Raw genomic sequence first — 27719 nt, 5'->3', positions numbered from 1 at the left:
ACGGCGCTCGGCACACTGACGCCACCAGGTGGTCGGCTGTCATGGTGACTACTGTGGAAAGGGTTGCTTCGGACTAGTGATGTGCATTCCAGTTCTTTTAGGTGAACGAATCTCTAGAATCAGGTTCACTCAAACGATTCGTTCAAACGAATCGTTCAACGAATACAAAGTCGCAGGCTTTTATTGATTCATAATGACCTGTTAAATGTTAACAACACATTCAATGTGACATGAGAACTCCTTTGTTTAGCACTTTTCAGTGCCCCCCCACACACACACACACACATCACCACTAGATGATAAAAAATATTACAATCATTGGATATTGTCATACAACATGCATTTAAAAAGTCGTTTTGTGTCTTGAATTGAAAATGAAATGAGTTGGGCAACTAAAATGAAGGTCGTAAATAAAGTTTGTCATCTTCTGTCCATTCTATATTCAGGTTGTGCTGCCATAAAACTAAAAGCACAAAGGCCTTTGATGTGTTGGACGACAAGTGCCACATTTAGCTCAAAACGTCCCCTCCTTTCTTGTGTCGTCATTTATCAAGAAGAACAAGGAAAGGCTGACAAGAGTCAGTTTTTGGTCATTTTCATGTTCTGCAGGAGCTACAACTTTTCACGCAGGTGCGCTTAACGAGGGAATGACACGGACACTCCATTAGGTACACCGCCATTTTCAAGTGTACCTACGAACAGGCCACTTTATTAGGGAAATATCATGGTCAAAGGTCACAGGAGTCAAGCTCTTGTCCTGGGGGCCGCATTCCAACATGTTTTCCAAGTGACCCTCGCCCCCTTGTGCAGTATTGCTTGATTGCAGATCTAGTTTCATGTTGGCAGTTTGGATAACCACACACACACACACACACATATACAATGGCCAAGGTGCTGAGGCTTAAGGTCCTTTGGGTCCATCAGTTGCATGTTTATTTGTTTTTCCCATTTTGTGAGCTGCAAAGTGCAGCAGAGGCCACAAGTAAACACACACGCACACACACGCTCACACCTCCACTTCTGCTTGGTGAAAGGTGCTTGCTTGGATGAGGTTTGCCGACGATACATTCATAGTGCGGTCGAGGCACAGCTGAGGGGACAGCCTGACATCTAGAGTGATGGGTTCCAAGTTAGCAATCTAAGGCACTCAAATGACACCATGGCACAGCTAATTGAATTCAAACAAGCTGAATCATAAAAAAACAACAACACTTGACCACCGCACACATCAAGTTACACCCCACCCCCCCATAAAACAATGGACTGCACAAACTCATTCACAGTTGCACAAAACAAAAAGAGAATATTAGTTGTGTGTTGAGATTGCTTCCTTGGAAAAGAAAAGGCAGCACTGTTAGCGTTGCTAGGACTGACATCACAACCACTTGATCAAGCGGCGAAAAATGTACACGGGCGGAGGACGCCATGTGGGCCGGGCCGGGCCGGGCCAAACGGAGCAGAGCGGCCTCACATCTCCTGCACAGAGCGGAGCGGCCTCACATCTCCTGCAGAGGGTGGCTCATTTCGATGCGCTCCCGCTTCACGGCCGGCTCGCTCCGGGACACGTCGGCGTCGCTACCCAGGTCACTCAGCTCGTCCGAGAAGGAAACATCTGACAAAGTGGAAAAGCTTCAATTCAATCTCATTGGCGCGGCGCGGCGCACTACTGTATGCTTGAGTTGTTGTTTTACCTTTTTCCATGAGTGATGGCATCATGGAGGTCAGGTCACTGAACTGAAGTGTCAATAAAAAAAAAATAAAAGAGAGATAAAAAAGTGAGTTTGAAAGCAACACAGTTGACATTGTGAGCAGGGCAGAGTTTCCCCTCACCTCCCCCATGACAGCGATGGGCGTCTCTCCAGTGGCCTGAGCTACACGGTGCTCCACCAGGTAGAACATGTACTCATCGTACAGCAGGCGGATCAGGTGGAAGGACCCGAAACTGGCGGCACTGCGCAGAGTCAGGTCTCGAATGACCATGGAGCTGGGTGAGGAGGCGGGGCCAAAAGTTAGTACTACAGGTGCGTATCTCTCAATGTTTTGATGATGAAGCTTTGTCTTGATTTCGTCCCAAGCAATGTTGTCAAGTGGTGTGTACCTGTAGAAGGACCATTTCAGCAGAAACTGCCGTGCTGCCTTGGGGAAGCTGGGGCTGCCCTGGTGGGGCTTGAGGACCTGAGTGACCACGTTGTCCAGCCAAGTGGCCCACTGGTCCAGAGAGCTCTGCTGCTGCAGGGTGACTTTGAAGTCCTGCTCCAGACGCTGCACCACGCTCTCGTCGCACTGGCACACCCAGGACGCCTGCTCCTGTAACACGCCGCACGCACACAAGGCGTCAACAAAAGAGTCCCCCGGGTGTCGCTGACTGTACTCAATAATGAAGAAGCTGTCCACAACCTGGACGTTAGCAAAGTCAACCCGGTTGAGGTCGGAGAGCATCTGGTTGATCTGTGAGGTGTTCTGGAGGACGGCACGCGCCGCCTGGGCCAGGTGGTTGAGGCTGGTGTAACGTCTCAGCGTCTGCGCAAAGGCACTGACCACTGCCACCTACGTCAAGCGATGCACCACGTTAAGGTTGAATCCGTGATGCGAACATTCTTAGCGTATTTTCATTCTGCTTAGTAAGTCACAAAAAGGCATCCATGTTTGTTTTGCTCACCTTAGTGCGGATGATTTCTTGAGGGAAGCTGGTCATGGCGTTAGTCAGCCATCCCTCCAGACTCTTGGCAAAGTTCCTGATGGCCTGAGTGAGAGTGCCTGCAGGAAGATACATTGGGTTACAAATCTGCATCTTTACATGACATCTTCATTCCTAATGAGTAAATATTTGAGGACTGACTGGGGACAGGGCGCAGCACATCTGGGATGAGGATCTCGACCAAGGCCTGGTAGAGGATGTGATCGCAGCTCCTCATCCATAGTCGTACTGGTTCATATTTACAAAGATTCACCAGTTTCTCTCTGGGCAGCACACCTTCCAGTTCATCGTCACTGCACAAAAGGTGGACGGTGAGCGTATGTTTTAAAAATCCGATACTGAACATTTGCAATGCCTGTAAAAGCCTGCACTTGTTCTGTGTCACTCTTCTGCATAAAGGGCACAAACAAGAAATGGATGTATATGTGTATGAATGCTTATTTTTATTCTAATCTGGGTGAGGTTTATACTCAATAATAAGTTAGGCAACTTTATTCTTCTGGCCCAAAGGTCTGTGCTATTTCAAGCCTTGTTTCCTGCGTGTGCTCTGACCTGCTGGCGATGGTGGTGCTCCCGTCACTAGATGTCGCTGTTGAGTACCAAAAGGTCTGCCAGAGTTTCTCAATGTAGTGGAACTGGAGGTTCATCACCACATCCAGTGTGGCCTGCAGGGAGGGGAGGAAGAGGGAGGGAGGGAGGAAGAGGGAGGGAGGGAGGGAGGGAGGGAGGGAGGGAGGAAGAGGGAGGGTGGGGAAACATTGAGAGGTGAACCATGGCAACCAGACACACAACACAGATCCTGCAGGCAGGCAGGCAGGCAGGCAAGCAGGCAGCGCCCGCCCGCCCGCTCACCGTGGGCCCCGGCTGCTTCACTTGCGAGCCAGCAGGAACGCAGCACATCAATCACGGGCACCATTCCCAAAGGTCACATTTGGGTTTCATCTCCACTTCAATTTTGAGCTGAACTTCCACACATTCCTGCACCACTGGCAATGTGCTCGCCCGTGTGCACCAGAATGTAGAGGCTAGTTACCTTAACTTAAATGTCACCCATGAGGAATTCATGCAAGAGGACCACCACAATTCTACTGCAACAGATAAAGTCAACAGGAATAGATAAAACTCATCTTTTTGCTGAGCTGTTATTTACCGCAGCAAATCTTCGAAGACATTGGCAACAGTACAATGACCGTGTGTGTGCGCGCGCTAGCCGCTGGATCTTTTTACACAGCAGTGTAGGCTTCGATCACAAGCTATGTTTTTGAGTCTCCTTAGCTGTCGCCATGGCAACCTTGTTTACGGTTGCCCCCAGCAACAGGTCAAACACAGAACTCCAAAACAAAAAGGAGAATTCCCCATCCCCCTTTGTACAAGCGCACAGTTTTTGGCCTCACAGGAAAAAGAACATAAAATGAAAGAAAAGAAAAAAATCATACTGAGAAGAAAGTACACATAATAATAAGTTATGGCCATGCGTTGGATATGTTCTGGGGCGTAAATCTAAATGTCACTCAAACGATACACACTTTATTGCATTTTACTGTCTTTCCCAAGCGCAGGGAAAAAAAATCAAAAATCAAAACATGATTTCAATTGAGCATTTGTCGTGCAAGTAACTTTGGAGGCAGATAAGGAGAGGCCTCCGCTAATGAGATAACAGGTCACGCTTGGTTCCAAATGAAGGGGAACCGAGTCAGCGGCGTGAACATTAAACACGTGGAGTCCGGGAGCGGCGTGAGAGTGGCAGACAAAGGCGGAAGGCGGCGGAGCCCGTCCGCAGACAAGGCAACACAAAGGCTCACGGGGAGGCCACCACAAAGACACCAAGATGTCCAGCCAGCGCGCAGAAAGGTTAATTGGCATGTCTTAAAAGGCAGCCGCCCGCTGCTGGATGAAAAGAAGGCTGGAACAAAAGGAGCATGAGGAGGATGGACAAGGGAGCCCGGCGATAATGCGATAAAGCTGCTTTCATCACACAAGCCAATGGCTGGCTGGCTGGCTGGCTGGCTGGCTGGCTGTTTGTTAAGCCCCCTGATTGTAATGTTTCTTATGATTATTTCCCTTTTCAATGTAAATCAATTGTCACATAAATGATGTTGTATCTTTGCGATTCATTTCAGTTTGAATCAGTGTTTTCAAATCTCTAAAGAGTCACCATTTTATCAAACTTTTGTGTGGAAAAAAAACATTAAGCACAGTGTTCTTGTTATAGTAGTGCACAATAATAAATTCAGCTTTTAGTAATACACCCACTGCCCTCTTTTTGATAATCACTTGTGTATTTGACTTGAATGTTGGTGATAATGGAGGAGGAGAGTCAAGTACCTCTCAGTCTAGTTGAGATTTTAAACGTTCAGCCGTTTGAACGGTGGACAACATCTTAACGCTATCTATTCTTAGCCACCATCAGCAATCACAAATTCAAAGAATATCTGCCAGGATGACCCATGAAGAAAAGACAAGCTAACGTGTGATTTTGATGATGTCGAGGGCTGGCCGGCTGGCTGGCTGCCTACCTCGCAGTGGTCTCTGTAGAGGCTCTGCAGCTTCTTAATGTCATTCAAAGTGATGCGCTCTGGCAGAGGCTGAGTGCCCACGTCAGGAGCGGGAAACTCGGGCAAACTGTGGGCTGTGTCTGCAAGGAGCACATCATCAATCACGCAAGATATCAAAATGACGGCAAAGATCATTTTGCTGCCGCTGCCGTACTGACCGATGTACTGCTGATGGTGTTGGCTCTGAGCTGCCACCGACTGTTCCGGAGTGTTGTTACAATGAGAGTTGACGCACAGGTTGTCGGGCATTCCGTCCACCTTCTGCAGAGGTTTGAACCTACGTGGGCACCGTAGAAGAAAAAGGGACAGTTGATGACTTCTGCCTGAGAAGAAGCATTGAGGAGACCTAAGAATGGTGACCTTTGTTTCTGGTGGACGGGCTGCTGCCTCATGGCCATGTACTGGGTGTCCTCTTGCAGCCGGTTGAGCGGAGAGTCTGGCTTCACCCGAATGCCATAATAATGATACTTTGAGTTGCCTCTGGAAGATGGAAAATGCCCAAAGGATGTCATCAGAGTAATCACAGTCATTAGCGCGTCACCGATGCCTCGAAGCGGCATCAAACGGGATACGTGGCTAATAGCTACTTGATGAGCGCGGTGGCCGCCGGGGCGCTTCCGTACCTGGTTCCGAGGCGTCGGGTCCTGAGGCCCATGAAGACGGAGCGGATCAGCTTGCCAAAAGAGGCGGCGTTGACCGGATCTAATTTCTGCTCCTGGCAATGGCGCAAGTAATGGTTATAGAGGGAGCAGCGGGGCAGGCTCACGCCCTCCGCCGTCTCGTAGTTGTCCAGCAGCCACTGGAGCTAAAAAAAGACAAATAAAATGGGAATCAGACAATGGAGCGAGCGGGTCTGCAATTTCACAACAAAGGTGAGGCAACACACACACACACAGCAAAGGAAACATTGATTTTAACACCGCCACAAACACCTGCCCTGACGGTTTTCTTTCAATATGACGCCACCATCTGCACTCGTGTTCAGGACAGGCTGTTTGTTCGGAGCGGATCATTGTTTCGTACAAAATACAATTATTGAGGGAATAGGGATGTTCATGCAGAGTCAAGGAGTGACAGCAAATGAAAGCAGAGCAGGGATGAATAATATCCAAACAATAAGGCACGTCGGTGGGAAGGAAAGTGCTGTTGTCGGTCGCTGCTGCCTTCCGCTTTGCAAACGCCAGTAAAAACACGCCGCCTACAAAATCAGCCACGGATTTCACAAGTTCTCATGTCCTTTTCAAAGAAACTTCCAGATGGACTTACATGGCTGTTGAGCAAGCTGCTTTTGTGACATGCAATTCCTTCAGACTTTTGGAGGTTTTCAATCTCCATTTGAACCTAAAGAAAGAAGGAGCATGCAAAAAAAAAAAAGGAGGGGGAGGAGGCAAAAGAGAAAGATACAAAAAAAAGAGAGAGTCAGAAATAAGCCGAAGTACATTAAAACACAAAATTAAAGATCAAAGGAAATAAGACTGTTAGCAAGCAGCCAGATCGGTGCATTTCCATTCAAATCAGTCAGTGTTGCCGCCAAAACCATTATTGCCACACAAAAGCATGCAAATCAAGGGGCCGAGAGTTTAGTTGGGTCTGGCTGGCGCTCACAAACTCCAATGTATGCAAATAGGACCCACAAATAGGGCCACAGGTCACGTCAAGCTCGGAGACAATAGGGGCAGCAGTGGCGCAACTTACCAAACAAAGCAAAACAAAGCCCCAAATACAGTGATGGACCTATTAAGTGATTATTTTTTTTCATCTTTGATTGGTAAAGGGACGACGGGGACATTGATTTGAGCCGGAGGAGGAATTCAAGTCCCAAAGAAAAGACGAGGTAGCGCAGCCAACTGGAGACATAGAAGAAAAGGGGGGGGGGAAAGAGGAGGCTCCGTTCCAAGCCCTAAGAATGCTCCCGAGGGCTCCTGGCCAAATGGTAATGAGCCCCAGGGGTTGTTTTGTTTCGCAGGGCGCACAAGTGCCTGTGAAAAGTGCTGAAACAAGGCACGGCTGAATTATTCAAGGCAGTGTCCCCGTTTTACAGGCTGTCTGCGGAGCCTGCCCGGATGGCCCATACGACGCAGCTGATGTAACCGTTTTGCACCCCGCCCCGACCGGACCATTAGGAACAGGATATATCGTCATTCTTACACTGTCTCACGTCATAATGACGTGGATGCTACAAGACAGCATGTCGCTCGCTCGCCCGCTCACCATGGCTGAAGAGGAGCGAGAAGAGTGAGATATGTGGTTGCGGCTTCCTTCCATGTTTCCTCCGTGGATCAGATAGGTGCTGCCGCTGGAGATGATATGGCTGCTGCTTACGTCCATGGCGATGCCCACCATGCTATGAGGCGGCACCCCACCGCTGGCAGAAGAGACCACGGTGGCCACGTGCGCTCCGCCGCCGCCGGCCTGCGAGTCAAAGTAGGACCCCCCGCTGCTTTGGCCGTACAACTGAGCCTCTGGGTTGTAGTAGGCCGTGCGACTGGGAGGAAGCATTGCGGTGGTTAGCGAGGACATTCACTCGAACAAAACGAAAATATTGAGTTGGATGTGTGACGCTGTTGTAAGAATGCTTACATTGTGCCGTTGGTGTAAACAGCCTCTCCGCCTTCCCCGACGTAGTGCACCTGGGACGGATAGACATGCTGTGATTGCTGCACCTACAGAGAATAACCATAGATACAAAACAGGCCAATTTTAAACCCTAATTTGGCTTTTAAAAAAAAACAGACACTATGGAAAGTGTCAAGCACCCAGTATGTGTTTTTTTTTCAGCCAAGTGAGAAAATTGAACGTATGTAGAGTTAAACATAGTGGTTAACGTTTAAAAAGCTGCCCAATTGATGTCCTACCGGTGAGGCTGTTTGTCTCCTCAAAGAAAGAAGAAGCGACAGCAAAGCCGGTAAGACAACATTCATGCGAGGACGTCAGGTGGGGAATGATTAGGGAGAAAACAAACTCCGTATTCATTTCCACAAATGTGTGCAAAAACGTGCAGCAAAGACCGATGCCATCTCTCAGCGTGGCGCGGACAAAAAAGAGCGGTCAGAGCGATAGAATTGCGCAGGCAGCATGCCGAGATCCTCGTCCCATTCCCCGAGAACGGCTGAGAGCATTTGATAAGAAGAGAGGTGCAAAGGCAGCGGGCCAGGCTCAGCCACAGAAAGACACTTGTGAGCAGAGAAAGCTAGCGTAAACATTCCGCTTTCAATCAGCAGCTTTCAGTTCATGCGCGACAGCTTGGCCGTCCGTCCGTCCGTTATGGGCTCAGTATGTCAATTGTGGGCCCGATTTGACAAAGAATGCTCAAACTTGGTCCATGTTCACAGCACTGTATATGTACGCATGTACAGTACTGTGTACCTGAGGTGGAACCTGTTGAGCCCTGGATACTGAAAGCTGCTGTACTTGTCCTCCTTTCTGAACTGAGCCTGTGGCTTGTACCAGCGCTCTCTGTGTAAATAAATAAATACAAGACAGATCCGTTACAAACGAATTGTTGTACTGTATTATTTAGCGTGAGGATTTATTCAATGGAAAACTTTGGAAGAAAACATTCCTATTTCCCCGACTGGTCTGGCTTCCAAAGTCATTCGCAAGAGTCCCACTTCCGGCCAGCTAGCTGGCGTTGTTAGCATCGTACCTGTTGGGAGGCCGGGACGGGCTGCACCACAGGGGCCTGGGCCGACGATGACGTCCGCAGCGCCGCCACGCTGGGCGAAGTGTCGGAGCCGCCCTCGGAGCTCTGCATGCTGGTTTGTAGGGGAAATAAAGGGAATGTTAATTGTTGTTCATTTTGCAGACAGCTCACATTTTACAGTCAAAAGAAAAAGACTTGGCCACTTCCTAACCACCCAAAAAATAGGAAGCACTCAACTTTACTTTGGCTAAAATCATGTGAACAAAGGCTTGTCCCCAAAAAGTGGAGAAAACTGAGCAATGGTGGCCATGAAACAATCCAAATGAAGCAAAAAACAAAAGTTCCCCTCAGGAAAAGTATCATGAAAATGACAAGAGGTCCTGATGATAGCCAGCGCTTATTTGGAACCACAGCCAGGGGGCAAATAATCCAGCTGATGTGAGGAAATTCCTCAATGCTTTGCAAACGTATTTTGGTTGCCATGGTGAAAAATCCATAGCAACCACCCCCAACTCAAACCGCGCCTCCCTCCCTCCCTATTCACCCCCGCCAACCAACCAAGCAACCTCCGCCTTTCTTGCACAAGAACTTTGGAGTGTGACTGCAAAGAGCTGAGTGGGGGAGGAGGGCAATGAAGATGCTCTGGGGTGGGCTGAGATACTTTCATTTAATGAGCAGCATTAAAGACAGTGACTTGGACATTGAGTAGGTACAATGGAAGAACATCCATAACTCTAAACGGCCAAATTGAGATCATGGCCATGGAGACGTCCCCAAAAAAAGTTTCGATTTGTCACTCAACTTCATATTCATGGTCTGCTGTTTGTAATGCGTTTTGGCCCAGCTCCAGCGAGTGGAGGAAGTATGTCTTCTTCAAGATAGAAAACAATACACGATGTGGGTGTGCCACTGCTGGCTTTTCCGTGAGACCAAGCCATGACTAATACACTGAAAGAGTATGTTGAAATGTCACTGTGCGCGTGCGTGCGTGCGTACGTGTTTCCGTGTGCGTCAATTTTCAAACAACACTTGGTCTGACACACGGCTATTAGCAATTGCACATTCAAATCTTGGCTATGTGTAACTATCATCCAAGTGCCGTGTAAATCGAGTTTAAATACACTTTAAATTTGTAACATCACAATAGCCTGAAAGTTTGTTTCATGCATTTAGTCCATTCAAGGGCTAGATTTATGATAGATAATGAAGTGTGCCAAATTGCTACGTTCCAAAAAAGCAAAAGGGAATCAGGGGAGGCTGTCGCAGAAGGTGAAAAGTCATGCAAACTCTCCCCCCCCTCCGTTGACTCTGAAACACACAAAAGTACAACACTGCAGGAGATGAGGAACACCAGTGCAAAATGCTACTCGGGACGCCCCGCCGTTTAGGGCCGGGCCGGAACGCATTCGACTTGTTCATGCCGCTACTGGCTGACAACTGGAAACAAATCAACAACAGCCTTTCAGTAGTTGCTGACTTTTAGAAACTGCTCGACCCCCCCAAAAAAAATAAAGACTTTTGAAAGGCTTCTAAAAAAAGCTCACTAATTCTATAATGCCGACAAGATTGAAAAATGACAGCTGAAAGTTTTTAACAGGACTCAATCGGAGCAAAACACATACAGATGTTGAACGAAATGAAATGAAGGCGCTCGCTCGCTCGCTCGCAGTCTTGGCTCGTGTTTGCACTGGCTCACATTGTTTGCAGAGCAACAACCGTTGCCGCTGGCAACACCGTCCACTCCCGTTTCCAGGAGCCTGTTGCTATGCGACCGACAGAATACTTCCCAAATCAAACAATGCCATCCCCCCACCTGATCCGTCGATCTCGCACTAAGTAGAAACTTACAACAATAAATACTATGTAAGCTATTAATTTCAGACAGTGGGAGACGCACGCGGTGCTCTTCCTGCGGTGCTATTATTAAAAAAATGTGTCCACTTTGTGCTGCTTTGGACTTGATTGAAGAGGACAGGATGAGGAGCTGGCTCGCTGTGGTGGTCAAAGGCAGGAAGGAGGAATGTTTAAGTCATCAAGTGTAAAACAAGTCTATTCTTCAAGGTTGCTTTGCGTCGGTGCCAACTCCAAACTCATCGGAGCCAAGTCGGAGCGAGCGTTCCAAAGTTACTTTGACCAGTGTGTTGTTCTTGTTTAAACAGGAACAGACACGTGTTGAATTTAAATACAGACGTCAATGAGGGGGGCATGAAGAGGCAACAGACAATCACAATGGGCAACAGGTTGCAATTGAACATATTTATTTGCGCGCTTTCATTCGACAACTTTCCGATGACGGCCGGGCCTTGCGAGCCAGCGAGCGAGCCAGCGAGCGAGCGCTTTTGATTTCATGAGACGCGCGCACGCGCTCCAACAAAAGGCTGCATTAAGATGATGGAGATTTCCACAACAGAGGCCGTCTCATTAATTCACGGCTAATCCAATGGCAGTGGCTTGTCGGGGTGCAGATGGCAGGAGAGAGTCAACGTGAGCCAATCGCCACCTCAGGTCATCAGCAGAGCAACCTGTCCACTCTGTCACCATCGCCCGACACTGTCACAGCCAGATCAAAATGTCGCTATGGCGACGGTGCGTTTGGCCAAGCGCTACGCTAGCAACTTGCTCCCTCCCCCAACGCTGTACCTCTTCTAACCCTTTCCAGATTTCTATAACTACCCTGTCAAGCCACTGGACCCCGCCCGCCTGCCCGCCCACCTCCTTCTCACAACTCAGCGTATTCAGATCAGGACTGGACACCTGAGACTGGCCAAATAAAAGTCGCAAAAATGGATAATAACTAAGTTAAGGGCTGTGTCCAAATGTCCATTCTTATCACCGACCGAACCCATCCTATGTCAAATGAAATGAACGTTTCTTTTGTGTTATTTGAAAGAAGACGAAGAAGTAGGAATACAAGAAGAAGAAGAATGAAGCACAGCAACAGTAGTCATGGCAACTAACTTTGCAAAACAAAAAGAATTTACAAGGAGCATTAATTGGCAAAAATTGCGCCTTCGGCTCCAGCGTGACACGGGATGATTTATGAATGCAGCTCGGGATTTCATTTCGAAAGTTGAGCGTAAGGAGCATTTAGAAGGGCGGGAAACGTGTCTTGTCAAACCAACGCTCTTATGGATGCAAAGTTTTGAGGCCGACTAAACATCTTCTACCAAAGTAGAAAGTCCATTGAAGAAAGGGGGGGGGGGGGGGGGGCTCCCTCCAGTTATCCCCGGCAGAGAGAGGGGGAGGCAATGTTCATTGTAATGCAAATGTCACTGCCTTGTCTACTGTTTGTGGCAGGAAATTTAATTAGCAGTTGTGTAGCCACCATACATACAAACAGGTGGAATGTAAAGAATGCCCGCAGATAGAGAGAGAGAGAGAAAGGAGAGGCACACTCAAAAACATTTCATTTGGCAACCAGTTTCAACATGTTGCAGCGTATGTACCAATCAGTGTCAACGTTTCTTTGGCATATGACAAGATGTGTTGCTTTGTATCCTAGCAACCAAAGCCCACAACCGTTTGCAAGAATCACTCGGATCCCGTGGTTCCAGACAATCTTAAGGGACTGCCGCGTTCATGAAATGTCTTTCCCGCCGTCAAATTGCCGTAAGAACAGGACAATTAATTTCCACTTAATAAGCCCCGCAAGGACATGCTTTTCACTTCATTTGTGGGGAAAAGCCATTGGGCAAAAGTTGATTCCAGACAGCAAAGCGTGCAGAATTAGACAGTTTGGACGTCAAATCACAAGGCGGCGTTTTACGATTCCAATCCGCCAGCGATGACACCGATGACACCGACCGACTCTATATCTGGGAGCTGGAGAGTGGACGGAGCGAGCACTTCTCCCTGGGGCTGCGGCGGCGGGCCTCATCAAGATCGGCTAAATACAGCATCAGCAAACACACACGCGGCCAGATCATGTGACCAAAGGCTGTGACAGGTCACCTACTGTCCAAGCGACCACTGCAGCTGTCCTCCTGAGAGCTCCACTTTACAACACACACAAGCTTTCACAAAAACGGGGAGGCCCAAAGGATAATAGGCATTAGGCACATTGTAAACTGTAAACGGTAGTAGTAACGAAAGAGAAAAAAAAAATCGATGTTCATCATAAGTGTCAAGGCGGCATCCCATTTAACTGAATGATCCCATTGAAGTGCCTGCTGGCCTGCCTCTGCAAGCACAAAGTATGCACTTTAACCGCACAGCCAGATGAAAATAACCTGATTAAAGCACGGCCATTGAAAAGAATAACATTTTGCGTTCTGCTTTCTTTCCATGACTTGGGTGTATTTGTGTGTCAAGTTGCCATGTAAACATAACACTGTCACTCTCGTTGCTGGCTTTCTTGGCAGACAACTTTTTGGAAGGATTATTTCACATGTTTTCGGACATCTCCTCATGTAGTGCATGGACATTTCTACATAGACGACACAGTGGAACCTCAAAAGTCAAACAATGTGGAGTTCAAGCAAAACTTTCTAGGGAAAAACATGTCGGTCGGTTGTTATGCAAGACGCCGGCAAACCTTGGGAGACTTGATAAAGTGTTAGCATAATTGGAAGGGGTACGTAGGTTCGAGTAAGTAAAATGGGTGATGCAATTACACCAATTAAACTAATCAGAAGCTTTCTAATTTTTTTTTAAAACAGTCAAATGTTCTATCTTCAATTTGTATAATTGTTGGAAGTGACCAAAAAAATAATCATGATATATTCAGTATTTTTTTAAACTTTTTTTTTTAGAATTAATGGCCCAGCTTAACAAAGCATATTGCATAAATAAGCCTTTGAGTACAAGAGCACTGTTGTCATTTGAATTTGTGCTGAAAGTTTGACTCAAGTGATTATGCAGAGCAGGGCTTAATTAGATACACTTTCATGCTGCAAAGATTCTTCTTGATGCTTCAGTGGTAAGCAGCATTACAAATGACCGAGCACCTGACAGCTGTCTCTGAAAAGATCCTTCATTAGAATCACTGTCCCCCTGGAGACAAACAGAACAGACTCCCGTGGGGTGGGGGGGGGTTCAGGTACGGCAAATGTGGCTGCCAGCTTTCTTATTCCTACACACTTCAAACAAATATTCTGGGGAAAAAAAACACTCTATCATGTTGTAAATGAAAAAAATAAAAAAACGACACTATAATTTAAGGGCCACAAAGGTATACACAAAATGTACATCGATTCTATGGATTCACTTCAAAGCCGCAACATGCTTTATGTGATGTGTGCGTGCATAAAATGGCTTTTGTAAAGCTCAGTGAGTTCAATCGCCTTGTGTCTGTGTGCATCACGTATGGTTCATCTCTGCCCAAATATATTGCAGAATTGTTTTTCTTAATGGATTTTAATTTAGAGTTGTATGCCTATGTGGTATGCTACATTTGCATGTGTTGCTGGCTCCATGTCCATTACATTAGTGGCTGTAAAAATAAAATCACAATAGTGTTTTCATTCATAGGTTTGGTTTTGATCTGTTTACGTGTGCTTGAAGCATAGTAGAGGGGGGAAACCTAGATTCACCTTTGGAGTGGGGTCTGGATCGGATGCCCCGCGATAAACGGGGGTTCACCTTAAAGTAGAAAAGAACCAGCAGTGGAAAGGAACACCATAGCGCCACCTAGCTGAAACATACCAACTCCTTGGACTTGTTTCTTGTGAATAGCGAATGGGGTTAACGAAATTGATCTTCATTCACCATTCAAGGTGGAGATCACTCGCGGAGCAGGAGTTGATCAAAGCTGTCGTCGAACTAAGCAATTGGAGTGCTAAGGACATGAGCTGACAACAACAACAACAACAACAACAACAAAGTTTGGGACTACTTGAGCCCGAGCCCCGGGGAGACTCTGCTAAGGATAGCCCGGCTCCGCTGCCACCTGCTTGAGTGCTCGACCGGATAACGGCACTTCGCAGTTAAAAGTTATTCGAGCAAGACATGGCTGCCACTGACAAAAGACGTGTACACTTCAAACGGCGATGCTATTAGCATCAAGCTAAAGGCGAAGAGAGTTACCTTAGCCCGACCCTTCGTGCTGCCTGCCGCGCACAAAAGCGAGCGAAAGCGCCTCGGCGTCCCCGCACAACATAGCAACAAGTGGGAAAAGTCATGTTGAAAGCAGCCCAAGTTAGAAACAACAACGACGCGTCGTAGCCACGCAAACGTCAGATGTGAAATAGACATTTTACGAAGTGACAGTCAATGACTGGAAGCGTCGGCTAACTGCAACACGGAAACAGCGTTTCAACTTCGGTTGCGGGGGGATAATTAACGCACGGTCGCCATGTCATCACGCCATTCTGGAATAAAAGTCACTTTTAAAGAATATAGTCACCTTAGTTTTGGGAAAAGTTGTGCCTGTGTCTTTCTTGTCACTCTCTCCCACTCGTTCGGTGACCTCCAGATGCTGCTGCTGCTGCTGCTGCGGCGGCGGCGGTGGCTGCTGTTGCTGAGTGTTGCGCCCGTTGGCAAGAAACTGTCTCCACGGCTACAGTCACTATGGCGCGACGGGGTCTCGAGGCAACAGTTGCTACCCTGGAGTGTCGACGTCACGGGCCACTCTGTGCTGGGGGCGGGCCAAGTGACAAATCCCACCCACGGACCATTAAAGTGTCAACTTGACCCCCACCACCGGGGGGCAGTCTTGACAAGCCAAGTGACGGCTCCTCATTGGCTCCTTGCGTAACACGCTCACTCTCAAGCCACAGTACACCAAATTTATACTACTACTGTCACACTCTCAGACTGGTACTATTAAAATAAGAATAAATTCCACCAGTATGAATGAATGCATTTTTTTAAATTACATTCATAATGAAACCTTTCATGCATCCAAACCAACGATTCTCCCACTTGCTAGTTAAGGACAGTTCCCTAATGTTTCAGGTTGTAACTTTATTTCTGAAATGCAAATCTAGTCCTGATACTTCAAATCATTATTATGACTGCTCAATGTGCGCTCTATCCTGATATTGTATGTTACGATTGTATGTGTTACTGGTTACTATAATTTGTTATATCAATGACATCAATTATGTAACTAATAATGCATGTATTTTTGATCTATTTATTTGTTTTTTGACAGTACAGCGCCATCTTGTTTGTAAGGGCGAAAAGTCTTCTCGCACTTCCGATTTTCGGCACACGGCGGCAGCAGATACCGAGTTATTCTGATAGCAAGTGACTCAAGCACATTCAAATGAAATGACTGTTCTTTTTATTAATAAAGGAAGAGGGAAATAAAGGCTAAGAGAAAGGTGAAAATTGTTTCTAACTTAAACCCATCCCTATTATTTTTTTCAAGAGCTTCATTTCTCATCTGTTTAAACACACAAAAACACAAGTGTAGAAAACAGTACTGCAACATCCCTTGGAAGGAATCTGATAATAGGTAAACAGAACAGTTCATTGCTATGTTTTCAAGTATTCTTTTTTATTTTCCATCCATTATCCAAAGTGCATTTTTCTCCCCCCCCCGATTATTTGACTGTCGTCTTGAACATGTGACCGTGTGATAAAAGCCAATGACGTCGGAAAATCATCGCGATCGAGAGACGTTTAGATCAAATAGACACACACCTCTGTGAATGCATTCATTGATCGTCAAGTCCATGGTCAAATCGTCAAATACCTCTTAAGTGACGAACAAAAAAACTTCTTCACCTTTCAGGTAAACTGCTTTCTTTTTGTCCACTGCACGGAATTGTATGTTGATCATTTCATTGCTCTTATACTTTGGAAGGCTTGTCAAGTTCGGCATGCAACAAAAAAAAAACAGCTACACTTGTGTGATAGACTTTAATAGGACTTTAATGTAGCCAATTGATAATTCCCAAAATTATATTTTATATTACTGTTATGTTGAGTACTTTGGTTCAAAGGTGGAGGCCAGTTTGGGATATCCACATAAATTACTTCTTTCAAGTGTGATGCAACATGCAGCCCTCAGTTCCTTGATACAGTAAGTTAAACTAAATCCTGATTGACACTTTTAGTTTCACAAATTTAGCATCTTATGATTTTTCATGCATCCCTTTAAATCTGCCATTGCATCAGCGTACAGTTAATATAATGACAAATGTCAAAACATCAATGACATATTTATAGTGGATTGTCACAATGAAGGATTTGGAGCTGCAAGTATCTTTACAATGTACAGCATAGCTTGCCACTTTTTAAACTATTGCTGCCATTATAGTAATGTTGGCTTTGAACTAAAAGCTAGTAAACATAGGCTTACTCTGTATTTTCCACTTTGAAAGAAATGGCAAACAATCTGGAGAGGTCAGTCAGTATATGAGCCATCCACAATTCCATTCTCACCAAAACAATGATTTTTTTTGGGGGGGGTCAAAGCAAGAAAATGTCATGTAACAAAAATATAAGGACAAATACATGTTTTGAAACACTAGAATTATGTAAGTTCCTTTTGGACCAAATGTATGAATTTAAGCATGGTGTCTTAGTATTTTCAGACTCACACCTGAGTAATTTGGAGTGCCCAGTCGGCCTAATGAATGAATGAATGAAAATGTGATTTGCTAATCTTGAGTAATACAGTCTATGATATAATTGGATTACCTTTGTTCATTGTAATATTTAATTCAAGACATCTGAAATGAGCAAACAATAATGCATTGTGATCGGTGCCGCATAGGGACTATCCCCAGCAGAGCGGAGCATCTAGTGACTTGATGTCAATGACTGAGAGTAACCTCAGTCAATGGCACGTCAGCGGTCGCTGCAGCCTACAGCAGCTCAGCACGTGCACATGCGCACATTCCATCCGGCCGTCACGTCACGTGATGCTGTGCTGTGGTGGCTGGATGTCTTCTCTCAAAGCAATTGGCTGAGAGTGATCTTGCTATGGAAAGACGTCATGTGAGCATCAGATGAGATCAGGAAAACATTGCTTTCTCTTAATCCGCTTGGTGGACAGTGCAAAGAGGAAATAATGAGATCACCCAAGGCTCATTCAGATCAGCATGTTCACAATGGTTATTATCATAATGTCACCTATGATCATCAGTCCAAGTACATGATTTTTGGACCAATATGTGAATATGAAATCTGTCATTATTAAATTTAAAGATCAGAAGCGAGCCAAATATTGCTGGTGATGTGATTTTCTACTTCCAATTTGCCCGACCAGTCAGTTCACATGAAGGCACCTGTTAGGAAAACAACAACAACCCGTTTAAGGATCGGCCTGGTAATTAGACCGGTATTGCGGTCGGAAAAGCTCTCGTGTAGTGTCGGGTCCACTGCACTTTGGAAGAACTCGGTCACCTGTTTTCCGTAGACATTTTCCACAAATTTGGGATATTGTCTTCAAACAACTTCTCAGGTAAACTGGCATTCATATACCCGATCTTGTTCCTACGATTGCTCATCATTTGAACGACTTAACCGTATTAGTGTAGGAAGTCTTTGTTTTGTTTTTCACTCGTTTTCATTCGACCGAGAGGCATCTTATGTTCGTGACCGATTATTTACCATATGCTAATATTTCATTGAACAGAAATGCAATTTAATGTAATGCAAAATCAGTAGCAGATTAATCTAATTGATATATTATACCACAAATGAAGATGTTTTTTTTTTTTTTTTGTAGAACATGAGAATTCAGAGCTGTGTGAAATAAAAATGACCCGTAGTAACCTTAGCCAGCTTGTTGTTAGGGGGATGGATTTCATAGTATCGTTGACGCTTCCCTCCGTGCCTGTTTTATTTGGCTTGCATGACCTTTTTTGGAAGCCGAGGCTTGTGGCGTGAGCCTTTTCCTCCTATCAGATTGCAGGGGGAGTGCGTAGAAGGAAGCCTGGCTGGCAGGGTGGGGTTTTTTCCTGGGGGGGAGGGACCAAGCAAGCCGGGCTGCTGTTTGAAAATGAATGATCGGCTGCTTGTCTTGTAGTCTAGAACCCAAGGAGATTAGAAGATTTTAGAATAGAATATTTTACAGTTCAAGGAGCTTTATTGTACAGCAAAATTTCAACCAGGCCGAAAATAGATTTCCAAAAATGCAACGTGAGTATTTTTATTCATTGTGCAGTGTTAATTGAATGGATTTCTCATCTCTTAAAGCTTTCACTTGCATGCTTTTTTTCCTCATTTTGTTTTAGATAGCACAATCATCTTATTTCCTCTGATGAGAATGTGCGCAGGCAGCCTTGTTGCTGAATATTCACCATCAATGTTTGACTCCATCTTAATATGTGAATGAGATGATGACTGTTGTCAATCCGGTCTAGTGCAGCAACCTGGCACTTGTTGTCATTTGGAGGGTATCAAGGGGATGGTGTGTTTCGAGTCTCCATCATCTCTTACGAATATAGAATAGACGGGGAAAAAGCCGTGGTGTGGTCGGTCATGCACCAAGCGAGGATGCTGAGGGTGTTGTCTCGCCAGAAACTGCTGATCTGGGCGCTTGCCGAGAGCCAACAGCTGGTAAGCGGTTTAAATAATTCTGAGCGTTGATCAACGGAATCGCATTTCTTCTCTCGGTGTTAATTTATAGGACAGTCTAGAAGATCTGGTAGAAAATTTGGACAGAGAGCTGTGGTTTGATCTCTAATCTTTAATATTTGATGGGAACCTGATGGAATTTTACGTTAATATCAGTGTTGGAAAACAGCTGGAATTGGGATCGGCTCAAGAAGCACTTAGGGTTTAGTAGATGTCACTCCATCAACCGTTGGGAGGATGGAACAGCTGTGTCTAACCATGACTGCTCTACTTTTAAAATCTGCTCTTGATTGCTCCATTGCAGTTGGAATCGTCTCAGTTTAAGAATTTGGGGTTTTTGAAAAGTTCTTAAGGCGTAGCATGTGAACAGTATCATAACTCTTGACTCCTATCGCATCTAAAATGTCATCTGACGGAATGGCTGTGATGCGACTGATGCAGAATTACTGTGAGATGCTATTGTTGGGTAAGGGGAAAAAAAATATTAGGTAAAGCCACCGCAGCCTTATCCAGAATCAATGGAGCATTATGCAAGGGTTGACACTGGAATCTGTGTCAGAGATGTCAGAATAACCTTGGCTGCTTCTGAAACACCTAGGTGCCAGTCTTGTGTGTACTTAAGTCACATGTCGTGCAATTAGAGCAGGGAAGCAAGGTTGCAACACCGTGTCGCCACTGACCATTACACCCGCCACATGCATTCAATCATTTGATTCTGAGCAGAGTCATGTCAAATGAGCTTGTTTACCTTGTGCGCTTCTCCTCTTGCAGTGACCGTGTGTGAGCCCGGTGCCATGTCGGAGGTCGGAGTGCTTCAGCAGTCGGACTCTGTTGCCTTGAATGAGTCTACCTGTGATTCAGGGAAAAATGGAGCAGCTCTTGATCATGTTTTGGATATGGCCAAGTACGTACACCACACAACAATGAGAAGTTGTTGTCATTTCATGATGGATGACTGCCAGGAAACAGCATATACGTTCTTTTGGTATCGGGTATGTGTTTTATGCAAGGATCCGGTTTCTGCCTCTGGTCTTGGTGAAGAATGTGGCAGCCCAGCTCAGAAGTTCACCCTTTTGTTTGACGTGTTTTTCCTGTTCCTCAGTGAGTCCTTAGAGGAAGAACCCACGGTGGAAAAAGAAGAAGAGACAGCGGCCCCCGATGCAGTCAGCAGTAAGCCGGAGGTCTCCAATGAACACACCTCAAACACACAAACAGGTGATACAGGACACACACAGTGCTGATAAGAACACTGTTTACATTTGCTTCCCCCTTATCATTGGAATGTTTGCATGAGCAATATGGCTGCTTCATGATTACAGTAAGAGATGCGTGTGACGGACGGCTTCATGTTTGGTGGTCTCAGCTTGCAATTGCTCTCATTTCCCACCGGAAGTGACATCTGCTTCCTGTCCTTACTCATCCTTTCCTGCATTTGTACTGAAGGGGAAAGTGAAATGATTGTTCTCTCTTTTGGATTCGTAATTATTTGACAAATAATCAAGGATCAAATTGAGCATGGGACAAAATGGATGGGCATTTGTTGAGTGGAGCAAGGTTAAACATTAATTTGCTTGTTCCTGCTGTTGCAGCCAACAATGAGCAGCTGTTCGAGGCCATAAATGTGCTAGCAGCAAAAGGACAGCAATATAGTGAGCATTGCCAGTTTATGCTGCTGAGATCATGATGGTTTGAGATGTTCCTTTTCCGATGAAGGATATATGATTTATCAAGGAGCTGTTGCCAAGCAATTGCGACCTGTCCTGGTGTTTTTTTCCCTTTAGCAATTACCGCTTAAATGAACCAGAACAGTTAGTTCTTAATAGTTCTCTGAGCTCATATACTCTCTATGTCCTCCAGTGAATGGCCGGCGCCCAGGCTCTCTGTCAGTGTCAGCAGCACCGGCACCAGCACCGGCACCAGCACCGGGGTCCAACCTGTGGACATGTCAAGCCGATGGCGAAGTGAAGCTCCGCATGGAAGATTCTGGCCTAGCAGCGGAGAGCCCTTTGACGGTCCATCAGCTCTTCACAACAGCCGTGAAGAATTTTGGCAAGTATACCGCTGTGAGCTGGAAAGAAGGCGAGCAGAAGAAGAGCTTGAACTACAAGCAATACTACGAGACCTGTCGCACAGCAGCCAAGAGCTTCCTTAAGGTACGTCATTCGAGACGCCGACCAATATTGCTTAGTCATTGAGTCGGGCCTTCTGGGGATGAGGTTTTTGCTTTCGTCACTAGATTTTGACGCTCAAACTATGAAGGTTTCCGTGGTTATGCTGTGGATGATTGGATGATCTTTTCAGTCTCCGCCTGATTTGTTTCTTAGAAATAATTCCTTGCTGAATCCAGGCTAGCATTTCTACACATTAGTCTCAAGCACACCGCACATTTATTCAGTCTGGCATCTTCATGTCATGTGGTAGTGGACTTGAAAAGGCAAGTCAATGTGGGAATTGAACCCAGGAACTCAGCCCAACTCATCTGACTGAACCGCAAGCCACACGGTGTGGAAGCGTTACTTTGCACTTAATGCAAGTTAAATTAATGTCACATACACACGTGATTCTACAGAAAGATGACTGTGCTTGTCCACGTTGGCTCATGTCATGTGGCATCGGAATCTTCAGCGAAGAGTTGCACACTTTGCACACTGTAACATAAAGCCTTGTTTGCTTCATTGTCGTATTTATGTTGACATCTAAAACATGATGGAAAAAGACAGTTTGTCTTCCTGCGCTTCGAACAAATCGCGCTACACCATCTGCGCCACAACTTTGACCTATTTTTAGCTGGTCTTATGACTAGTTTCAAGAAATTGTCAAGTGCGCCATATAAGAGAATGGCCAAAGTCTCAATGGCACTAGAGATCACATGCCCTGCTTTATGAAAGCAGAGGCCAAAATGTCAATCCAGGTTGGAATATTGACTCGATATATTTGTCTCTCTGCAGCTTGGGTTGCAGCCTTACCATGGCGTATGTATCCTTGGCTTCAACTCAGTCGAGTGGTTCATCGCTGACATCGGAGCCATTTTGGCAGGGTGAGTTGTTTATGCATATCACAAAAACTACCCTGAGTTACTCAATGACATTGGCATCAAAAGAAGCTTAAGGCTGAAGCCCCGCTTCCTCCAGCTGTATTATGGTGAAACACGAGGAGTTCCACTCGCTTAGCCAAACCCCCGCAGCAAAAGAAGAGAATGGCATTGATTGATAAAAAACCAAATGTGCTGATTACTAAGCACCATATTAATTGAAATATCACAGAAGGCTTTTCAGTTCAACTATTCTATTAAAGCAAACCATGGTAACTTCACACAGGAGGACATGAGTCAGTGAATTGTCCCACTATGAGGCAGATGTGCACTTATTCAAATTCCAAATGTAAATGTGTGTGTGTGTGTTGCAGTGGCTTCGCTGTGGGCATCTACGCAACCAACTCGGCAGAAGCATGCCAGTATGTGGCTGAGAACTGCAAGGCTAATATCCTTGTGGTGGAGAACCACAAGCAGCTGCAGAAGATCCTTCAAGTGCAAGACAGTTTGCCACATCTGAAAGCCATTGTCCAGTACAAGGGGAAACTGAAAGAGAAGAAAGCAAACCTGTACAGCGTAAGTCAACAAAGATGAACGGCGTGAGTAAGAAGCAGCAGTGCCTCGAGTAACATTGTCTTCTTCCCGCAGTGGTCCGAATTCATGGAACTGGGACGTGACGTTTCTGATGTTTCGCTGGATGACATCATCGCCAAGCAGAAGCCTAATCAGTGCTGCACGCTCATTTACACCTCAGGAACCACCGGCCAGCCCAAAGGAGTCATGCTCAGCCATGATAATGTAAGCGCCTGCCTGATTCACATGTGCCCAACGCTGACTTGAGCAAATTTTAAAAAGCGGGGTGCCCCAGGCTCTTCACATAGGACATCATTTGGGCACAGTGATTTTTAATGTCTTCTTCTTCTTAACCCTCAGCTGACATGGACGGCGCTCTCCACCGCTCGGCACGTGGGCCTGACGGATGCCACCGATTCCCAGGAAGTGGTGGTCAGTTACCTTCCCCTCAGCCACATCGCCGCCCAGATGGTGGACATTTGGCTCACCATGAGGGTGGGCGGGGTCACGCACTTTGCCGACCCCGATGCACTTAAGGTCAGTCGTGTTTGTTTTGTTATGATGATGATGACGCCACGATGATCTCTGGGTCTTGAAAAATCAGTCAAAACACATGCTTGAGTTGTATGTGTCGTGGTGCTGTCCGTTGGCAGGGCTCCTTGGTGAACACCATGAAGGAGGTGCGTCCCACGGCCTTCATGGGGGTGCCGCGTGTCTGGGAGAAGATGCAAGAGAAGATGAAGGCCACCGGAGCAAAGTCGTCCGCTGTTCGCCGCAAAGTTGCTGCCTGGGCCAAAGACGTGGGTCTGCAGACCAATCTGTCCAAGATGAACGTGTAAGTAAATGCGGCGTTGCAGTTTTGGACTTTTTATTGATCCCTTTGGAACAGCTGTTTGAAGATGCCTTTTCTCTTGAAGAAACAGAGCAGCGGAACACACGCCGTTGAGTTACCAAATAGCCAAGAAGCTGGTGTTCAAGAAGGTGCGCAAGGCTCTGGGTCTGGACCGCTGCCACAGGTGCTACACGGGTGCCGCCCCTATTACCCGGGACACGCTGGAGTTCTTCCTCAGCCTGGACATTCCGTTGTACGAGCTGTACGGCATGAGCGAGTCCACCGGACCGCACACCATCTCCATCCCGGATGCCTTTAGGATCACCAGGTATTTGCTTTCACGCAAGGGTGTCCAAGTCTGGATCCATGGGCCGGTTCTGACCCTCGGGCCTTAAGGCAAGTGTCCCAATTTCTTTTTCGTTGTTGTTGTTGCCCTCCAGCTGTGGCAAGGAGATCCCCGGGTGCAAGACAAAGTTGCACAACCCGGACCAAGATGGGACGGGCGAAGTCTGCTTCTGGGGTCGCCACGTCTTCATGGGTTACCTCAACATGGACAACAAGACTGAGGAAGCTCTGGATTCGGAGGGCTGGCTGCATTCCGGCGACTTGGGCAAACGCGACAGCAATGGATTCCTCTTCATCACCGGTCGAATTAAAGGTGCGCTTGTTTGCTTGTGGAGCACACGGATATGGGAGAAAGCTCTTTACTTCTTTGAACGGAAGCACCCTGGCTTCTTTAAATAGCTTTCTCAACAATGCTCCTTTTGTCATTTCAGAGTTAATCATCACAGCAGGGGGAGAGAACATCCCTCCTGTGCCAAGCGAGGATGCAGTCAAGGAAGCTCTGCCGCTGATTAGCAATGCCATGCTGATAGGAGACAAGAGAAAGTTTCTGTCCATGCTCCTCACCATTAAGGTATGACAAAACAATGTATTGCGTAAGCTTCACAGTCAACACGAGGTTCTTTTTTGGTCTTGCAGATAACACTGATTTTTATCTCAAATCTCATTTTCGATCTGTCAAAGGCTGTATGACGACACTGCCATCTGGTGGCTAATTACAACACCACATGACATGACCAAGGAAAGAAATGTTAGACGAGGATCCAGTTTGGATTCTTGTTTTTGTTTGGATTCCTATCAGAGCAAGATGAGCAGGAAGTACTTGGAGACTATATCGGTCATTTGAACTTTAAAAGTGCAATCTTTAAAACCACTTATAGTAAAGATGACTTTTTACCGACCGACAAGGTACAGACAACACAGAGACAGACGCTCAACAGTTTCACGCTAGAGACTTTTAAAATAGGACCAATTTTTTTGGTTCTTAATTACAATAACCTGGATTTCCCCTTCAGTGCGAGCTTAACGCCGACGGCGCCCCATTGGACGAGCTGACTCCAGAGTCCGTGGAGATCTGCAGGAAACTGGGAAGTCAAGCAACGCGCGTCTCCGAACTGGCAGGCGGCCGCGATCGCGCCGTAAACGCTGCCATCCAGGACGCCATCAACCGGGTGAATGAGAAAGCCATCTCCAACGCTCAGCGCATCCAAAAGTGGCACATTCTCCCGCAGGACTTCTCCATCACTGGAGGAGAGCTGGGTAAGTAGTGGCCATCTCAATAAGCGTGCGTGTACACGCTGTTCTCTGGTTAATGACTCGCCACCCGAAACGAATTGACGGACACGATGGTCTATTCCTTTTCTGCAGGTCCCACCATGAAGCTGAAGCGGCCGGTGGTGTCCAAAATGTACCAAGAGCAGATTGACAACTTTTACAAGGAAGTGACATCTCCGACGACCCCCGACAACCCGCTGCCTACCAAATAAGAGAAACGACTTGCTCGACACGTGACTCGCTCTTTGTTCTAATATATCCATCTGCTTGTTTATCGTTTTTTCAAGTTCTGTTTGCATTGCCTTATTTTGGTTTACATTTGTGGACAAGAGAAAGCCATTGTAAATTCAATTAGCTTTGTTATTCAACTATTTATTTGTGTTGCATACGGATGTGAAGTAGCAGCAAAGATGACCATTGATTGCACTGTCATACTTGAAAATGAAAATTACAAAATTCCCCAAATAGCTTTGAGAAAAGGTTGATTCAACAGGGAATTTTCAGTTTGCTCAGGCCAAAGTTGGCAGTTTGCTTGGGCCAAAGACTTGTCCATACAGCCATACATGACATGTAACAAAGTAAATGCCCTCACAATATTTATAAACACGTCTTGTAAACAAGCATTGCAGTCAAGTTAAGCTAATGCTAGCGAGAAGCTAACGAATGCATTTAACGCATTATTGTGTTCCCCAAGAATAACCTTCGATGCAATTCATCTGATAAAACTACTCAAAATACATCTGCAAGTGAAACCATAGAGCGCGAAGCGCTAAAATCAGCAGAAAGACTAAAGCTAACGATGCTAATGCTATGAAAACGAGGGTATCGTAGACACACACTAATGTGAAAGTGAAATACAGGTTATTATTTTTGTCATCTCAAGCTTACCGCTTTACTCTGTCCGTCGTCTTCATAGATTGAAGGAACGGAACCCTCAATCTTTTGGCAAATCCTTTTTTGGGTAGATTAATGCATCCAACAAGGGAGAAGTTCGATCTTGGGCATCCTTGAGTTGTTTGCGCGACAAAAGTCTCTCCGGGTAATAAAGATGGCGGAACGGTGAAACCGTTTGGCTGCAACCATTACCTTGTTTGGTAGACTGCCATAATAAAAAATACAAAATGGATAGTAAAAAATAGTAAAAAAATTCCTCCAAACATATAAAAGCCCTGGAGACACGAAGTGCACAATAAAATGTATTTAAAAGCTAAAAAAAAAAGGGGGGGATTTTCCATGATATGTATGTAATGAAATCCTTCATTTGTGGATCGGTTGAAAAGGAAGTCGTATCACATTTAAATGATGACGTTAAATCCAGATCGTATACTTTATATGTTAAAACATATCATCCAAATAGGTGAATCTTTTTTGGGCTGATGTGACAGCTGGAGGCTCGCTCACTCGTTCATTTGCACTGGTTGCGGCCTCCTTAACGTGTGTTCACTTGCTGTGCTCTGAAATGTTATTGGATTGTAAATCTGCTTTTGCTTTAAACCTTCATGTGTTTGTTTAAGTGCAAGGAAAATGAAACAATGTTGGATTATATTCAACTGGTATAACAGTTCTCTATATCTAAACAGTTGGCACACTTTATGCAACTTATGTCAAATGCTATTATGATCGTTAAGCATTTAGTTTCCCAGAAAACAGTCTCTACTTGAAAACCGAAGTTGATGAAATCCAAAGAGCTGTAACATGGTCTTAAATGAAGAGAATATTATAAGCACTCTTTTGATTGTTGTAACATGATGACTTAGGGAACTGGGTCATGCAAACCAGCTGAAGTTCGTGGTGTCATTTATTATTTCTACCATGTATTGTTTTGATGAAGGGATTGGGGGATGAGGGAGTTTTCCTTCTGTTAAATTACACTGGTTATATGCTGCCAGAATTTGTTACTCAATTTAATGAAGGAGGCGTACGTGTGTTCAACTGTAATTCAAAATAAGCACCAAGCTGTGACATTTCCTGGAAATTTGACTCAACTAATGATGCTCTTATTAGTAGGTGTGTGGTTGCTGAGTCAGTTAGGCAGAAGGAAGCTCGTAAATGTCAATGACCAAACAGGAAATAATAAAAGTTGTCCATTCCAGTATCTTGTTTGTCTTATTTACAGATGCGCACGGGAGAGAATACATTTTGTCTTAAACGTTTGAACGTTGAGGGTGAATTCATAATTTGTACGACATTTGAACTCATTGTAATTCTAAGTGATCAAGCAGTGCAAAAATAACCCCACTTTTTTCTCTTTCCATTTCTGGCTGACAGGCATAACATTCGAATGCAAGTATTGGTAG

At 45.7% G+C, this 27719-nt stretch overlaps 2 protein-coding genes and 1 long non-coding RNA gene across 15 annotated transcripts; 1 reads left to right on the top strand and 2 right to left on the bottom strand.

Moving 5' to 3' along the window:
• Positions 1–664: 664 nt before the first annotated feature.
• On the bottom strand, positions 665–15471 carry rfx2 (regulatory factor X, 2 (influences HLA class II expression)). Of its 8 annotated transcripts, none has more exons than XM_088394115.1 (18): positions 15240–15471; positions 8900–9008; positions 8620–8709; positions 7834–7916; positions 7465–7738; positions 6520–6594; positions 5877–6058; positions 5614–5733; positions 5412–5530; positions 5215–5333; positions 3251–3363; positions 2840–2991; positions 2660–2757; positions 2398–2547; positions 2099–2307; positions 1831–1984; positions 1692–1734; positions 665–1612 (listed from the first exon to the last, which is right to left on the bottom strand). In XM_088394115.1, exons 2-18 carry the CDS (start codon positions 9005–9007, stop codon positions 1497–1499), a joined length of 2205 nt encoding a protein of 734 aa, XP_088250241.1. In that variant the 5' UTR covers position 9008; positions 15240–15471; the 3' UTR covers positions 665–1496. The 8 variants fall into 8 exon arrangements, with proteins under 8 accessions (XP_088250241.1, XP_088250236.1, XP_088250237.1 ...); XM_088394110.1 differs by lacking the exon at positions 15240–15471 and adding an exon at positions 14921–15070; XM_088394111.1 differs by lacking the exon at positions 15240–15471 and adding an exon at positions 14921–15070 and having other exon boundaries at positions 7834–7883.
• Positions 15472–16423: 952 nt separating this feature from the next.
• Positions 16424–27517, top strand: acsbg2 (acyl-CoA synthetase bubblegum family member 2). Of its 6 annotated transcripts, XM_088394285.1 has the most exons (15): positions 16433–16574; positions 16786–16865; positions 20141–20273; positions 20472–20584; positions 21227–21522; positions 22318–22406; positions 22775–22976; positions 23049–23198; positions 23334–23510; positions 23627–23808; positions 23891–24133; positions 24246–24463; positions 24582–24721; positions 25164–25407; positions 25516–27517. In XM_088394285.1, coding segments are annotated over exons 2-15 (2307 nt in total). In that variant the 5' UTR covers positions 16433–16574; positions 16786–16864; the 3' UTR covers positions 25635–27517. The 6 variants fall into 6 exon arrangements, with proteins under 6 accessions (XP_088250412.1, XP_088250411.1, XP_088250413.1 ...); XM_088394286.1 differs by lacking the exon at positions 16786–16865 and having other exon boundaries at positions 16424–16574; XM_088394287.1 differs by lacking the exons at positions 16433–16574; positions 16786–16865 and adding an exon at positions 18104–18251.
• LOC148389042 (uncharacterized) lies at positions 16684–26508 on the bottom strand. The gene is made up of 3 exons (XR_015862144.1): positions 26311–26508; positions 20118–20219; positions 16684–18819 (listed from the first exon to the last, which is right to left on the bottom strand). It is a non-coding gene; the product is annotated as an uncharacterized LOC148389042 (long non-coding RNA).
• Positions 27518–27719: the final 202 nt, after the last annotated feature.

This window comes from Syngnathus floridae, chromosome 13 (assembly GCF_059516105.1).
Source record: "Syngnathus floridae isolate MCC-2025c chromosome 13, RoL_Sflo_1.0, whole genome shotgun sequence".
NCBI lineage: Eukaryota > Metazoa > Chordata > Actinopteri > Syngnathiformes > Syngnathidae > Syngnathus > Syngnathus floridae.
Note: the sequence above shows the minus strand (reverse complement) of the source record. Positions and strands in the feature narration are given on the sequence as shown.

What these genes read in the sequence shown, in the direction of transcription:
- rfx2 (XM_088394110.1), bottom strand. Translation starts at nt 15,015, where the DNA reads ATGACTTTTCCCACTTGTTGCTATGTTGTGCGGGGACGCCGAGGCGCT. An exon ending in GTTTACACCAACGGCACAAT is followed by an intron (nt 7,739 to 7,833) that starts GTAAGCATTCTT and finishes GCTTCCTCCCAG; the next exon opens with TCGCACGGCCTACTACAACC. An exon ending in CCCGTCCACCAGAAACAAAG is followed by an intron (nt 5,531 to 5,613) that starts GTCACCATTCTT and finishes GTGCCCACGTAG; the next exon opens with GTTCAAACCTCTGCAGAAGG.
- acsbg2 (XM_088394281.1), top strand. Translation starts at nt 20,104, where the DNA reads ATGAGCTTGTTTACCTTGTGCGCTTCTCCTCTTGCAGTGACCGTGTGT. An exon ending in GATGCCTTTAGGATCACCAG is followed by an intron (nt 24,134 to 24,245) that starts GTATTTGCTTTC and finishes GTTGCCCTCCAG; the next exon opens with CTGTGGCAAGGAGATCCCCG. An exon ending in CATCACTGGAGGAGAGCTGG is followed by an intron (nt 25,408 to 25,515) that starts GTAAGTAGTGGC and finishes CCTTTTCTGCAG; the next exon opens with GTCCCACCATGAAGCTGAAG.